The sequence below is a fragment of the Tachysurus fulvidraco genome, chromosome 2, assembly GCF_022655615.1.
Source record: "Tachysurus fulvidraco isolate hzauxx_2018 chromosome 2, HZAU_PFXX_2.0, whole genome shotgun sequence".
In the NCBI taxonomy this organism is placed as follows: Eukaryota; Metazoa; Chordata; class Actinopteri; order Siluriformes; family Bagridae; genus Tachysurus; species Tachysurus fulvidraco.
In genome coordinates this window covers 26,387,061-26,403,631 of record NC_062519.1, presented here as the reverse complement: position 1 = coordinate 26,403,631, position 16,571 = coordinate 26,387,061, and the positions used below count along the sequence as shown (strand labels likewise).

At 37.8% G+C, this 16,571-nt stretch overlaps 1 protein-coding gene across 2 annotated transcripts in view; it reads right to left on the bottom strand.

Moving 5' to 3' along the window:
- Positions 1-16,571, bottom strand: part of rabgap1l (RAB GTPase activating protein 1-like) — an 87,323-nt gene that overhangs the window by 20,939 nt on the left and 49,813 nt on the right. For both annotated transcript variants that reach the window (XM_027169915.2, XM_027169916.2), the window contains exons 14-18: positions 8,707-8,820; positions 7,523-7,597; positions 5,438-5,563; positions 3,770-3,913; positions 1,516-1,557 (exon numbers count right to left, since the gene is read on the bottom strand). In XM_027169915.2, coding sequence (XP_027025716.1) covers positions 1,516-1,557; positions 3,770-3,913; positions 5,438-5,563; positions 7,523-7,597; positions 8,707-8,820 — 501 coding nt within the window. The remainder of the gene's footprint in view (positions 1-1,515; positions 1,558-3,769; positions 3,914-5,437; positions 5,564-7,522; positions 7,598-8,706; positions 8,821-16,571) is intronic.

Sequence of the window (16,571 nt, the reverse complement as noted above, 5' to 3'; positions counted from 1 at the left end):
TTTTGGAATTTCAGTTGGTAAATATAACATCTGCCCACAACATAACCTTATACCAAGGGTATGTAGAATAGTATATTGAATTTAGAGCATATAAGCTAAACTCTAATTCCAGTCCCTAACGTGCTATGATTATGGAAGCCTCTGGTGTATTCATAATGGTGGGCAATGGTTTCACATTGAGAAGCACTGCATTAAATAACTGAAAAATCTGAAGTGTGTATTATACTGACCAAACAGCAGAGGGAAACAGAGACTACTCTTTCAGTTCATGTGAAGTGCACATCAGAATTAAAAGCCCTGACATCAAACTGCAACAAACTAATCCAATGGTCCAGTGTAAAAGATTAAAGAAAAATAAATGTCTAAAAACTCTCTGTAAATTTTCTGATGTATTGTATTGTGATATTTTTATGTTTGTGGTCATGGTCATTCTGAACAATCCACCATGCTTTATTGGAAAACAAAGTTGTGATACACAGTAGTGCACATTTTAGTGTTTTTTACTTTTCTTTTGTTTTTTGCTCTTGGACAAATGATCATCATTCATCACCACACACAACACGGCTCCCTACAGTTTTGTGTAACTGGAGTATACGGTTCCCTTAAACGCAGGATTAATATTAAAGATTGCTATTATTAATATTAGTCAGTGTTGAAATATATACAGACATACTGTACATACAGTGACTATGCGTGTGAGATGATTTCTGCAGGTCAGAATAAACTCAGATGTTAAGATTTTAAGTTTGCAGAAATCTAAACATTTAAATCAAAATTTTATTTACGTTTGACAATTTTGAACATTACAAATTACACCTTAAGATAATTAAATCTTAGAAAAAAAACAGGAAAAAAAAATAAATATGTTTTGTTTATAAACCAGCAGTGTACGTTACGTGGAATCCTACATGAAGCAGATGCATGTTTTCAAGCACAATTTGTTAAAAAAAAAAAAAAAAACCAAATCATCCATCGAATCAAGTCAATCCAAGACGGAGAACAAAGTGGTGGTGGAACGATGTCTTGTTGTGGAGTGAATATAAGCTTGTGGAGCTTAATGTTAATCTTAGATCATTTAATTTGAGTAATTTACATTAGAATACAAATATAGAACAATTTGTTGGTTTTTGGAGTGTACAGTGATATTTAATGTCACAAAGTGGTCAATCCAAATTTGACCACAGCTGCACACAAGAATTATTTCTTTTCTGTCTCTCAGAAGAAAACTCAGGGATACTGTTGCCTCTCTGCCGTAGTATGAATATATGTTGATAAATAATAAATAATAAGAAGAAAAAGAACAGCAAATTGTTAGCGTGAACTAGTTAAGACTCAGTGGTAATGTCGTATAAGTGTTGTTATAGTTAGTACGTGTAAATTGTTTGATTTTATTTGATACGAATGGCAGGCAGCATATGTAAGGGAAAAAATTATTTGGACAACAAAATATCACCACTTTTTTCCTATAGAGCTTTAATGCAGTGCTTTATTTATTTAAAGAATTTATTTCCTTACCTTCAACAGAGCCAGTGCAACATTGAAGATGATGTTCAGGCCCTGTGGAGACATTCACAAAGAGGTGTGAGGAGCACAAAGCATGCTGCAAGAGCACAGACATGAACGCTACTGAACAACATGTCCCCTACTAAGAAGGCAATGAAGAATCTTTCAGCTACGATTGAATTCATTTTTCATTCTTCAGTTATGTTCTTTCAATACTTATTTTGTGGACTTGAAAATAAACATAGCTTAAAAAAAATAAAGGTTACTATGTACAGGTGAATTTGCATGACTAGAAATAGCTCAGTAATCAAATCAGTGAGAAAGTGACTGCTGAGGAAGAAGAGAAGCAAATATTGGATGAAGTCTGAGTGATTGACAGGTGGACGTGTGCAAGCAGAGTAAAGGAGGGACAGAAGATAAACTGTGGGTGGTGTGTGTGTGTGTGTGTGAGCAGGTGCTATCACAGTAGCAAGAAGAGTTTCAATGCTGAACTCAGCTCTGCATGGGAACATCCATCTCAAACACGCTCAGAAAACCCGTTCACATGGCAACACAGTGCTAAAAATATCCCGCCTCATTCTATTAATATCTTGGATGAGCGACAGACAAACCTGACCCTAGGTGGCGCCAGGAGGCTAAATAGGAATGGTGGGGAAACAGCAGCGTGTGTTTGTGTTCTGCAGGGAATGAGGCGGCTCTGTGTACCCCCCCCCCCCCCCACACACACACTATCACATTGCATGACAAAACAGAGACTGACTTCAAAGTTCCAATGCCACATGCCAAAACATGAGGTTAGGCACATGGCTGTTCATCCCTCCTTTCTGAGAGAGGTCTGTTGGGAAGGTGCTACGTAATACTGTAATACACAATATTGCCATGCAAGGTATTGGACTAGTTCCTTATCTCAGACTTCTATTAACATCTTTTTGGCTCAGAAATAAGCTATGCCCTCAAAAGAGACAATAAAATACGTTAGAAATGAGTTTGTAAAAGAAGTTATAGTTCAATACACATTAATCAACTAATAATGATAAAACTGAAAGAGGTACCGATGCCATTTTTTTTTAACACGCAACAAGAACAGCTGCATATATATATAAAATTTTATATAAGATTTATATATAAAAACCTCAGGGGTGTCTATTAATAGAATCAACCAAGGACATGAATCTGAGGCAATCATGGGTGCCGACTCCACCAAAACCGTACAGCTGAAGAACTGGTGAGATTTTTCTGTTCGGTTTGATCGAGTCTGTGCCCATGTTAAGACCTGTGTCTGAAAGGATTTATGTACAGTACTGTGCTATTGCTACTGACTGTTTAGATAGCAGCATGATGAGTGTGCAGGTGTTCCTAATAAAGTGGACATTGAATGTTTATTCCCATATAACTCTATAGAACATTCTAACACAAACACTGCGCTCTACGATTCTGAACCTGTTGCAAGAACAGATACAATTTGTATAGCTTATTAGTCTTAGGAAACTCTTCATCCTATGAGAGAACTGATCAATTCAGACTCTAAGACCAGAAAAAAAGATGTTCAAGATAGAAAGGTGTCTGTGCTACAAAAGAAAACTGGAGCTGAAGAATAAATGATGGAAGACCGATAAAAAACAAACTGTGGGATACATGGGCAGAGAGTCAAAAAAGATACAGACGTGCCCTTAGACGCATCTAACAGATTCTCATCATGCGACCCATTGACTGAAACAGGCAGAGAAAACTTTTACTTACTCCACCTCGGGCTACAACACCACCTAATGAAAAGCAAAGAAAAGACTAAGACTTTCATCTTTTGGAGAACATTAACCAAATTCAAAAAAGTCAGAGAAGAAAGGCGTTAGTGATTCTCAGAGATTTGTGTTTGAGAGAGACTGACAAATACAACAGGTCATTGTCTTACGATCTTTAGTACTGAACTCTGTATTAGATATTAACTTTATACCAAATTTCTCTGATCAAATTGATTTACTTGATGAACTCCCTAATCAGGATCATTTATTTACAACTCTGCCTTAAAAGGTCTGAGCCACACCAACCACCTTAACAAGTCATCACAGTTTGAGGTGAATGTGTGATGATTTATGTCTATGGCTGTATAACTAAAGTGTTTCTGTAAGTTGATGACCGCATGACTTGCTGAAACATGGCTGAAAAAAATACATCTGCGGCTCCATCATCTTCTCTGATAATATGTAGATAATATATTAGAATAGGTGTAACGATAATTGCCGAAGTCACTGTGTGGTTTTTTTTGCACCTCGCACAGCAGCAGGTCGGTGATGTGGAAGACCATGCAGAGGGGGAACTTGGCAGTGAAGAGGGTCAGGAACCACTGGGAGGCATACATATGAGCCTCCAGGTTCAAATCCTGGAAGTGAGTCCACAGATCTGGGAGCTGCTCCTACACACACAGAGAGAAAAAAAAAACGTATAATTAACACACACACACACACACACACACACACACACACACACACACACACACACACACACACACACACACACACACACACTTTTCTCTTCATACTGTATATTTGTATGTAATGCCTTTTACATTTGTTATATTGCTGACAAATCAACAACCACATTAGCCTACAGGATCATGCTATTTGATTTATGAAGCACTTCACAGAAATGGCATTTAACTCATTAACATTTAACTGGGTTTTTCATAAGACAAGTTTGTTATTAGAGGTGTAAACATCAGGCCCTCACACAATAATCTACATTTAATTTGCTAAGGATACAGAAGGAAGGTAAATAATCTCACTTGGCTGATACAATTATTTACACATCAGTTTAAAAACTAGAATTTTCGCACAGCAGCCGTTTCTGTGCCCTTCGAGCTTCAAGTCTGTCAATAATAAGCGATGTTTTAACCCTCAGTTTTTTTCCCTTCACTGTTGGATCAGTACATGTTATGTTTTATTTAGTCGGTGCTAGCTTATGTCTACCAGTTGTGCATCATGCAGTCTGTATATTGTAACCATCACAGTCACGTCTGAATGAACTAAAGACACCGTTTGGGTCAGTTGCACAATATATACGCAAAAATTTATCTCTTAATTAAATCTGAACTTCAGGAATAAGCCTTGACTTAAAATTTTGAACATAACCAGAATGAATAAGTCTGGTAGAAGTAAGTCAAGGCAAGAATTCATTGCATATCGCCACAGATGGGGGTTTTAACTTATCTCTTTAATCAGCCTCTTAAAATGACCTCTTCACACAAGCAGCCCAGACAAATGAGGCAGCAGCAAGGAATCTTTTTTTTCCCCCCTCTCCAGGTGAAGATTTGATCAGAGACAGTGTGTAGGGATGTAACCCAAACACTAAGAATAGAATCTGATTTAAAAAAAAAAAGAAAGAAAGAAAGAAAAAAAGAGCTGCACAAAAAAAGAGATTTTTATAAAGAGCCGACTGCTTTCCCAATGTGAGTGGGAAAACACACAGACGGTGTACACACACACACAGCCCACGTGGCTGTGTGTGTGTGTGTGTGTGTGTGTGTGTGTGTGTGTGTGTGTGTGTGTGTGTGTGTACACCATCTCTGAACCGATCAATGCTAATACTCTAGTCATGGGGGAACTTATCAATACTAACTGTATTAGGCTGAGTACTGAAAAGAGGTCCATTCTGGTGCTAACTACATTTTCAACACAAAATTAAAACTCATTTTGCAGAGATGCTGCACTAACAGCTAACAGGAAGGAAGTGTTCCATAAGCTCTCCCTGTAAGATACCTGCTGTTTTTTTTATTTTATTTCACACAAAATTTTACCAAGTTTAAAAAAAGGCTCATTATTTAAATGTGTACAGTAAGTCATGGTCTATTTAATGGAACAAGATTTTTTTTTTTAATTAAAATTGTTGTTCAATTAAAACTGACATTATTAAGAACGGGGGACATTTTGATTGCATTAACCTGTATCAGGCGCTCCAACTGGTAGAACTTGCAGTGCAGATCCTCAAAGTTGTTCCTGTAGAGATCCCTGAGTTTGTAGTCATACATGATCTTCACCAGCACACAAAATGCCTGCTCCTCTGGCATCTACACACACACACAGGACACAGGCAGGTTTTATTGATGTACTGCTTTCCTTTCTCAAAATCTAAACTAACTATACATCACTCCACATATTATCCATCCTGCTGGCAGGGTCCATCTACATCACAAAAACATCCAAAAGTTGTCAAATTTGAGCATTAAAAAAAGGTTCCTCTCACAATTTTTGCAATATATCTTGCAGCCATCCCATTATTTGGGTTAACTAATGTTTGCATTTTAATTTTTATTTAATTCAGATTATTTGCTTAAAATATGGCACCACATTTCAGCACCAATGGACTACTTTAGTTTGAATAGTCTAATTGTATGTACAAACTGCAGACCTGGTTGTTAGATTCTTACCACATATTAACTGACTTAACCAAAATACAACATGTGAATGTTTTAGAGCCACAAACATGCAACGTCATGCATTTATAGACAATGTCCTAAACCTCATCTGTATATTCACCTGAACCACATTCATTAGTGGCTTTTTATCTCTACACCATGAACATTTCAGAAGTATTTGAGCTCCATTAGTTTGACCCGAGAAAATACATTAATGAAATGTTAAGAGATTTTGCTATCTGCTTCGGACAGGAAAAAGTGTCGGTGTAATTTGGCCAAATTAGCATAAACTTCATCACATGTTAATAAGTACCAGTTAGCTAAAGACACACTGAAAATCAGTTACTGAAACTAGGAAAAATCTGAGAAGGAAGAGATGAGATGAGTGAGATAGCAGGAACAACGCTAGGCAGAAGAAGTAGACAGTGCTGCTGAGAATGTGACCGTAATGGAGACCAACAATCAATGAGTGAATGTCAGTGGGAGACTGAAAGAAAGACAGAGAGAGCAGAAGAGATTGGCATTACATACAGACCTTGTGGTGGATGAGAGGGAGAAAATTGAGAAATTAAGAATAAGTGCTTAAGTGATCCAGAGGCTTTAGCAGAGATTGCCAAGCGACTATATGTGAAAGATTTGTGAAAGCAAAGAGTGGAGGAATCAAGTGAGATGTCTCATACGGTCAGAATGTGGTTAAAGTGAAATGGTTTGCAACAAGTGCTGTAGTACACATTTGTCTGGTGTCGACTTGTAGACCTTGTGTGTGGTTGTATTTGAGGGAGAGAGGTTAAGGTGGGTATTAAATCACAGAGACAGTGTGTGTCCAGGACTGAATAGGCTCCTGCAGGTAGACAGTCTAAGACATTAATATTCCTGTCACCTCACGGGCTTCTTAAGAAACACTTAATACATACACACACTTCCACTTTTAGAGTTTTCTTTACACAGTAAACACAGTAGATTTATACAATCTATACAAACTTACAAAACCATATTTTTATTGCAGACTTTTATTTAAAAGTTTCTAACCCAAAAATAAGCCAGAACAGAGCTGCTTTTTTTTTTTTTTTTTTTTGCAATTTCAATAAAGTGAATAGACGGCTATAAAATATAACATAACTCATCTCAGACAATTCCCTTGCTCTCAATTTTTCGTCACATGTTGGTTTTTAGGCTTTAATTAGGGGTCCAATGCAATTCGTTGCAAACCATTACCAAGCCTAAGGTGCTGGAACCCTACTGTAATTCTTCTTTTTCTCTATTTTTTTTCCTGCCTCACTAAATTTGGTCACTGGGGAGAGCTATCCATGTGCATACAAAAACAAGCATATCTTTTGGGAAATATGACATACAGTTAACAATTTGTGGACACTAAGTTGTAAAGACATTGATCTTGGTCAACAGATAATCAAATCAGTTGAAACTATTTTTTAAGAAGTGCTTGGAACTTAAAAATCGCAATTTGAGACAATATATTTTTTGTTTCTTCATATCATGCCCCATTTTTACCACAATATTTTTATTAATTAATAATTATTTTACCATAACATTTTTTTTTTCAGAATATGCCTTTCACATTAAATTGTAATAGTAGAAGGGATGAATACTTACATGCAACAGCAACACTGCAGCCAGAAAAGACTGGCCTTGGCAATATCCGATCTCCTCGTCATACACGGAGTAAGCCTGCAGACAACAGAAACCCTGTTATTTTACATAAAATCATTTTTAAATAAAGATTTTCCGGTTACAGCTATGACATACGATCCGTTTTATTCCAAGCTATTCATTATGCCAGCCCTCTCCAAATTGGTTTTCTGCTAATTACTAATTACTGTATATGTCTAATAAGTGTTATGTCTAGTAAATACTTTCATTAGGACATGTGAAGAAACCAGACCTTTTCAAACTGTTGCTCATTTTAAGACACTCAGACGAAAGCATTATTCACCCCTCTTATGTACAGATGAGCTCACAGACACCCACGATTGGCCAGTGTCGCTCTGAGTAACACCATCCCTCCCACTCAGAGAGAACAAACTATGTTGCTCTCTGGGACTACGGGCTACGGATAGCTGCAGCATTGGCAGAATTCAAACTAACTGTCTCGCAAAAACAGGGCACGCACTTTTCTACTGCACCACTTCGTTACCGTTCATTACTCTTTTTATCAGGTATTGCTGATTCAACATCGCCAAGCATTTTTCCTTCTTTCTCACTTTTTCAACTCTCACTAAAATGTGTTAATATACAGAATGAAACTTACAGACACACATGTACATCCAAACACGTTCTGAATAGATCAGCGTTCAAGAAAACAAAAATTAAACTGGGAACAGAATTTATGATGCACCAGGCTATACCAGTGCTGTCTAATCTTATCTACAATGGGCCAGTGTGGATGCAGGTTTTCATTCCATCAAACAGGAGTGACAGCTGATAGTCAGCTGGTATTGGCCTTCAGACAAATATCAGTAGTGGCTCCTGATTGTTTTTGTGACAGAGATGACATTTTGGATATTAGAACAAGCACGTAAGACAGAACCATTGTCAAAGCTGGCATTACAGAATACTCGTCGCTTCTGATCGATCACACAAGAATTCAACAGCTCTTTGGGATGTATAAATGAAATGTAAATTTGATCAGGCTTGAAAAGAAAGAGCAATAAGACCTGTAATGTAAATATAGCCTAAAAGGATCACTGACAAAGCCAAAGATGAACAATCAGAATTTGTAGATTAATGCCCTGCTATTTTTGTGCTATAAAAAGGCTTGTATCAGTATTACTGCTCACCTTGCAGATCTTGTAGAGTGAATCTTGACCGTCACCGTCTGAGTCCTTAAAGTAGTCGTGAGCGGGGAAAGTGCGATGAATGTCTCTGGTAATGACACCTTCTTGTGGTGAGTCCTGGAGGTCACATCACACAACCAAATACAAAGAAAGGACATGTGTTAATCCAGTCACCTGGTGGATTCATCCTTGTAACACTACAGCTGAAAATAGCATCGGACAATAGGTTAATTGTTAGGTATGTATGCTGTCTACAATGAGATTTACAGCACTTTCATTCCTGTAAATATAAGCAATTCATTTTAGATGGTGATGAATCTAAAAATTGGATTAATTCTGCAGCAGAATGACAGCCGTACATATAAACATATGGAAGTATAAGATACCAGTGATTACAAATAATAATAAAAATAACTCCACATATGCAAAGTAGAGGTATTTTACAAAACCACTTTTCCTCTGTACAGATGTTTGTTGTACTGCACTTGATAGGCTGAAATGTCTGTTGTTAAAAAAGCAAAATTGGGAGGCAGAAAAGTCCTTGAGAAAGAAAAAAAGATTTAATCCTGAAATGTTTACACAGCTCAGACTGATGGAGAGAGAAACACGGCACAACTTCTCTGTTCACTACGCTGAGTTTCTGATAGTTAAACCACGAAGACGACGGAGCAGACAGTGTTTGCTTTCTGAAGGCCTTTAAACGATTTCTGGAGGTGTTGCAACTAATGAAACATGTCAGCACATCAGCATGCAAAAAGAACAGGGCAACTCACAATAACTAGAGTTTCTACTTAACAGGCTGTGTTTTTATTTTATGACTGCATTTCTTATCAGTCTAAAAAACAACTGGGCATGTTTCTGAAATCATATCAGAATAAAATGAGAAATGAAGAGGATGTAATCTTAGAATGCTGTAACTTTGCCAATCCCAGAAACTTGAGTTGTGTCACATTTACTGGTGCTAACAACAAGACATACATCACTGTAAACTTACTAGTAAATTTCAAATGAACACATGACCACCCAAATAAGCCACCACATTTTTGGCCTGTCTTGCACCACTGACCATGCCACAGTCATCGAGGCACAAGTCACTGACATCACTTGCACAGATCATTGAGATGATTTACTCTGCTGCCACATTAGCTGATTGGATAACTGCATGAATAAGCAGGTGTACAGGTGTTCCTAATAAAGTGGTAAGAGAGTGCACATTATTACACCTATCATGATTTGGTTCACTTTTCTGGAGGCCTTCTGGTGATCTAGCATGCCAGACCTTTGTCAAAGTACACATGTACATGCAAATGCCACAACTGCTTTATTTCTATTCTAAATACATCAGTTAGACTCACATACTCTGAATATGGTACATCTGAGAAATATATACTGGGACAATCTATTACAACAATATTATATCATCTCTTCTAATCCCTAAGATCCAGTTATTCCAAACGGCATACAATTCTAAACAATTACACACAAATTAAACTGAACTGAGATAGATGTCCTGAAGCATATAGTTTCAGGAAGTTTGACAGTGGTCCAAGTGAGCAGCTTCTCGAGAAAAGATCTGTCCCAAAGTGTTTCCAGGCCAGAATGAGCTTCTGGAAGGCACATACTGTAGAGCTGCAGATAAAAGACTTTCAGATCTGACAGATGAGCTTCTCTGCTTCTCTGTCGCTTTTACACACACACACACACACACACACACACACACACACACACACACACACACACACACACACACACACACACAGAGAGAGCGTGACGGACACATTGCTGCCATGAGCCATTTGTTAGTTTGAGAATAATGCACTGGAGGCGAAGCCGTTCAATAGCAAAGAGTGAAATAAATGTAACATCAATCTACAGACTTCTACTGCAAAACGTCAGTAAAGAAATGCAGCCACACTGACACTTCTGAAATAGTATTACAGCACAATTACTCAAAAACGGATGGCAAGTCCTTTGCTAAAATAATCTTCAAAAAAAAAAGCCTGGTCAATTGTCTGCAGGTTTACAATCAATCAGGACTTTTCATCAGCAGTATGTCTTCAGCAATATCTATTCATCAGCAGCATGAGTCTTTGTGGCAAAAGGTTTTGTCACTGTACGTCCTACTCGGTTTGTGTGCATTAGGATAACATGATGTGGTCTTCTGCTATAGTTGCCCTTCTGTCTCTGTAACTGAGGTGCATTTCTGCTCACCACCATTGAAATGAATGCATTTTGAGTTTGAGCACAAAATCTGATGCGTCTCACCAGCAAGGGGTTTCAGCATGCAGAACTGCAGAGCTCACTGCTTGTGTTTTTTTGTCCCGTACAGTGCAAACTCTAGAAAATGTTTAAAGAGTTCAAATCACAGGAGATCAGCAGTTTTTGAAACAGTAAAACCAGCCTTAGTTACTGAGATCACCGATGATTCCGTTATGTTTGTCTTGTATATAAAGGAAAGCTAGAGGTCACTTTGACTACATTAATGAATTGGTGGATTGAATACGCACCTCCCAATCACAATACACACACACTGACATCCACATTGATCCACAGTGCCTCTAACAAATGACCACTTCAAGTTCCCAGGCGTCGTTTAACACCAGACATGGACGGCTGAAATCTCTCTGACAGGTCGAGTTATGAACAGTTTGATTCAATTAACGTTGTGTGTCACTGCAAATCTAAACTGTCATTTATCAACCGACTCCAGAGAGGAAGAGACAGGCAGCGTTTCTTCTCTGACCTGTACCGCTTCATTTCAAGTCCTTGTGCTCCACTAATTAGCTTTATCAAAGAGCAGCCAGCTGAACAGGGAAGTGGAGGGAATAATAGAGAAGCGAGTGATTTATTAGTGAACAAATTCTAATGGAAAAACAAAGGAGAAGTACTGTGTGAGCAACGGTGTATTGTATTGGATTATAATAAGCACAATGCATCACACTTAATAGGATTCTATTAAAGAGTATCTGAACTTTTACTGTTAGCATTATCAGTGTTTAATTCAGAGTATATTTAGTTGTAGATTTTTTTTAGTTTTTCATTTTAATTCAGAGTTTGTATGTTTATTTATTTTATCATTCTAGCTCATGCAATATTGTCTGGCTTATATTTATTTTTGGGTTTCTGGTTCCATTTTTCAGACCCTGAAATTAGATCCACCCACAGCTGTAACAGAGCTGCTCATCTCTGCTGCTTTTCATAAAAGCAACTCACTATAATTTAATACAGCTACATTTTTTAAAAACTGAGCGTTAAGTCAACTGTGGGAAAGGAGAAAGTTTGGTTTCATGTTTTAATCCAAATTCATTTCACTTTGTAAAAAGTCATATAAAATGAAGATATTAATATACGAGCCACTAATATTAAATAATGTGATTAACATAAGGCGTTTAACATAACTAATGTTTCTCCAAGAGGAGTGGCATGTTCTCAGGCCAAATATATGTGCACATCTGTTTAAATAAAAAATAAAAATGGAGAAGGAGAAAGGACAAGATGGTTTGCACTTTATTGGTTTTTAATTTATATTTTATTTTGTATCTTTATGATAATTTTACCATCTTGAGAGCTTTTGGTCAATGCCAGCAGATTTGAAATTTATTTATTTATTTTTTATTTAACATAAGGGATGCAAAGCAAAGCAGGAAATAGAACAAAATCTGCCACCTTCAATTGGATTCCAGTTTGAGTCACAAAGAGCAGGCAGATGGCTGTGGACGTCTCCACTTCACCCATGGGCTTTTGCTTCCACTTGGAAAATTAGAGACGCTTAGAGGTCTATAAAGAGAGTCCCTTGCTACTAAGAAACCGTGTCCGAGTGGTGCAGCATTGACCGTCAGTTCTTTTTCATTCCAGGTTGAAATAGTGATGCAATCAACCTCAAATAACACTGAGCAGAGGTCAGATTAAACGATAACCTCGACACAGTATCCTCTCAGAAAGAATCAATGAACTAGATAAAGGTTCATCACACCAGACAAGATGGCTAGTACAAAAAGACAGGATGATTGAAAAACCTTCAGCATGTTACATTACATTTACATTACATTTACGGCATTTAGCAGACACCCTTATCCAGAGTGACATACAACTGAGCAACTGAGGGTTAAGGGCCTTGCTCAGGGGCCCAGCAGTGGCAGCTTGGTGGACCTGGGGTTCGAAACCCGTGACCTTCTGATCAGTAGCCCAACACCTTAACCACTGAGCTACCACATCCCCCTGTGAAGGGTTTCAAACACGTATTAGTTCTACTTACTCAACCAGCAGTGACTACAAGAATCCCACTTAGTCATGAAATAAAAATAAAATACAAACGAGAAAAAAAGAAACTATACCTACCTTGAATTTTAGAATTGCATTAATAACAGAGCCACACAAGTGTTATACAGGAACTTTAAATAAAATGACAGAATTAAAGAAAGGGGTTCTTTTTGTTTTTCCCATGACTCTAGTTGTATAATAGTTCAAACACTAACTCAGCCCCATCTTAGATAGTGCACACTAGGATGCTTACAGCTTGAAATGTTCATGGCACAATAAACACACTTTACAATATTTAGATTAAAATGTAGTTTTCGTGTTTAATCTTCCATGCAGTTATTTTAACAGATGGGTCTACACAGTGCAATGGCTCTCATACGGTTTCTCTCTTGTCCCACCTTCAGTGGCTTGCTTTTTTCCCCCCATACACAGCTCCCTGGTATTCATGATGGTTTATCCTTTTTAACAACAAATGCGATCTCAAACCTGGAATAGACACTCAATTGTCGATGCTATTAATTTTTTTAACAATCTACCAGGGCACAGCTGTAAAAGATGAGTTCAATCAAATGTTTTTTAAGGTGTTTTACACGTTAACACTTTAAATATATAAAAAAAATAATAAATGCTTAAATTCAAGACCATCATATTCATCTTTCAGCATTTTAAGTATTTGTGTATTCTGGCTATAAACTGTGGTGAAAATCATGGATGTCTCCAAGTTTGTCTCTGGTAGCAACAGGCTAGCCAGCAAACCAGTTATGAGTGCTGGCATATTTTAATCCGCAAAGGATGGAAAAACTGCATTTTGTTTGTACAAAACTTGTGCGTTGTCCGTAGACAGTTGGACTATACACGGAATTTAACAATATCCTTCTCCTTCATATTACAATTTCTGTCCAGCTTTATACACAATACAATGTACAGATTGTGTTTTCAGGGTTCAGAAAAACCACTGCACTGGGAACATTAATCAAAACATACATCTTCACACACAAACACATTTACCCCATTAATTTCCCCATATCACAAATTAATGGCACTATAAATAAACACAGACTCAATCAGCTGGGCTAATATACAGCTGTTGGCCATGTTAAGGGCTGCATTAGCCCCTCATCATCTCACTAGATGTGTGTAGTCAGGCGGAGGAGTCCGTGGTCAGCACTTGGTGCATATGGCCTGTGTGCTGTACAGTAGTACTCGCTGTGTTTGGGGACGTCTGCACAGAACAAGGGGTGGCTCGCTAATTACAGACCAGTTCACAGACATTAGCCGGCAGCAGGGAGGCACATGCAGGCGACTTATTTAGAGTGAGTGTATGGTCTGAAGCCATGAAGAAATCACCGGACTGTACAGGTCTCAAAAATAAATTCAAATTCAAAGTGTTTATTGTCATATGCACAGACAGAAAGCATGTTTCCGTGCACAATGAAATTCTTACTTTGCTGTCCACACTAAATGTCATACAGTAAAGTAAAAAGTAAAAATATGTGAATGAAAAATGAATAAAATAGAATAAAAAAGAGCAATAAAAGAAATAAAGTTCTTAATAAAGGCAAAAATGAACAGGTTTTTCAGGTAGAACTTAGAACTGTATATATACATATATGTATAACTGTACACTGTATATACAGTATATATAGGAATGGCACACAAGAACCCATGCAATACACTACAATATTCAGTATATATATATATATACTAACTGCTTAATCATATTATGGACACATTGGTGTTGTTTTTTATTAGAATGTTATTGTGGGGAAAAAATGCAATTCCAATTGATGAAGGCAGGGAGCAAAGATATAAATGACGTATAAACATAATTTTTTGTACCTCCTGCTTGGCTGAAACAAAAACCTGCATCCATACCAGCACTTATAAGTGTTACTTATAATATGATACTTCTGATCTACAAAGTCAGTGTAAACGGAACATCGGGCTGATTTGATTATTTCTGTAAGCTGAGTTTTTATCTCCAGTGAAGGACTCAAGCTTCAATTCTGCCACAGTATGGGGTTGATCACACAATGCTGTGTGACTGAATGTTCACTGGGCTGTCCATCCTCTCCTCTCCTCCTTCACATTCTCTCTTTTCCTGTGCCTTTGTCTTCTGCAACCTCCTGCATATCTCTTTATTCTGTGTCTTTGTAGCTCGCTCTCTCTCTCTCTCTCCCTCCCTCTCTCTCTCAGAAAAATGAAATGCTACTTTGAGAACTGCCTAATAAAAGCTGTGTAACCGACAAATAGAGTTCATAAATAAACAGAGCAGTACACATTGAGCATGGTGATACAATTCAGAACACACACAACCTCCACCACACCACCACTGAAATAGCAACATTCAACATCAGACCAATGCTCTTACATTTAATCTTTACATGGACATAAAAATTTAAGCCACCTTGCTTCTAATAATTCGTGTTTAAGAAATGCACTGAACACCGCTGTTGACTGACTTCAGGAAGCTAACACCACCAGGTTCAGTCTGTTTGATTCGCTCTTGCATCTGGATAAAGAGAACCCTGGTGTCCTTCATGTCTATTGATTGGTGGCAGGCTCACCTTGGTAAAGTCTCTACAGATAGATTGGACACAGCAGAGCAAAAGCAGGCTGCTTTTTAAATCTCAGGTACACAGTGCAAAGGTGTAGATATTGCCTCGGGTTATTCTGCAATTAAATACAGTTCACTGAGTGAAATCTATTTACATGTATGCAGCATACTTGCTAAATGACAAAGCTTCAAAAGAGTTACTAAAAATACAACATAAAACAAAAGTATATGTGACAAATTATACACAACAGTCTTATAAAGCATTAAGCATTATATAAAACAGTAGGCCACTGGAAGATGTGTGTTACAGTGATTATACTGTATGAGGGGACGCAGAATGGCTTTTACTTTCAATAAACAATTAAATGTATTAACATTTTTAAAGTAACATCGAAAAAATGAAATCTAGCTTATTTCACAAACAGACCTGGTGCATTAATGCAGAAATCAGTTACTGTCAAATGCCCTGCGTATATAGAGCCAATCAGATCGCAGAACCATAACTGCATTCTGTAAGTTCTGATTTGATCTGAACGTTGTTTTCAAGCAGGATGTTTAATAGCCAGGAGGTTCTATAACCTCACAGTTGACTGCTACAATCCACACTTCTAGTTGTGGCCTAATGGTTAGAGAGTCTGACTCATAATCCTAAGATTGTGGGTTTGAGTCTCGGGCCGGCCACGACTGAGGTGCCCTTGAGCAAGGCACCGAATCCCCCCCACCCCACCGCACCCCGGGCACCACAGAATAAATGGCTGCCCACTACTCCGGCTGTGTGTTCACGGTGTGTGCGTGTTCACTGCAGTGTGTGTGCACTTTGGATGGGTTAAATGCAGAGAACAAATTCTGAGTATGGGTCACCGTACTTAGCCGTATGTCACGTCACTTTCACTTTTCGCATTTGCCCCACTGACTAAGTACACCAGCCTGACTACTACACAAAAAATGCTTTGTTCTGTACCCAATATAACTTATTGCCATCTGATCAGATGAAGTGATTTGAACCTCACGTTAAATTTACCAGTGAGGAATTCATCCATGTCTGGAGATC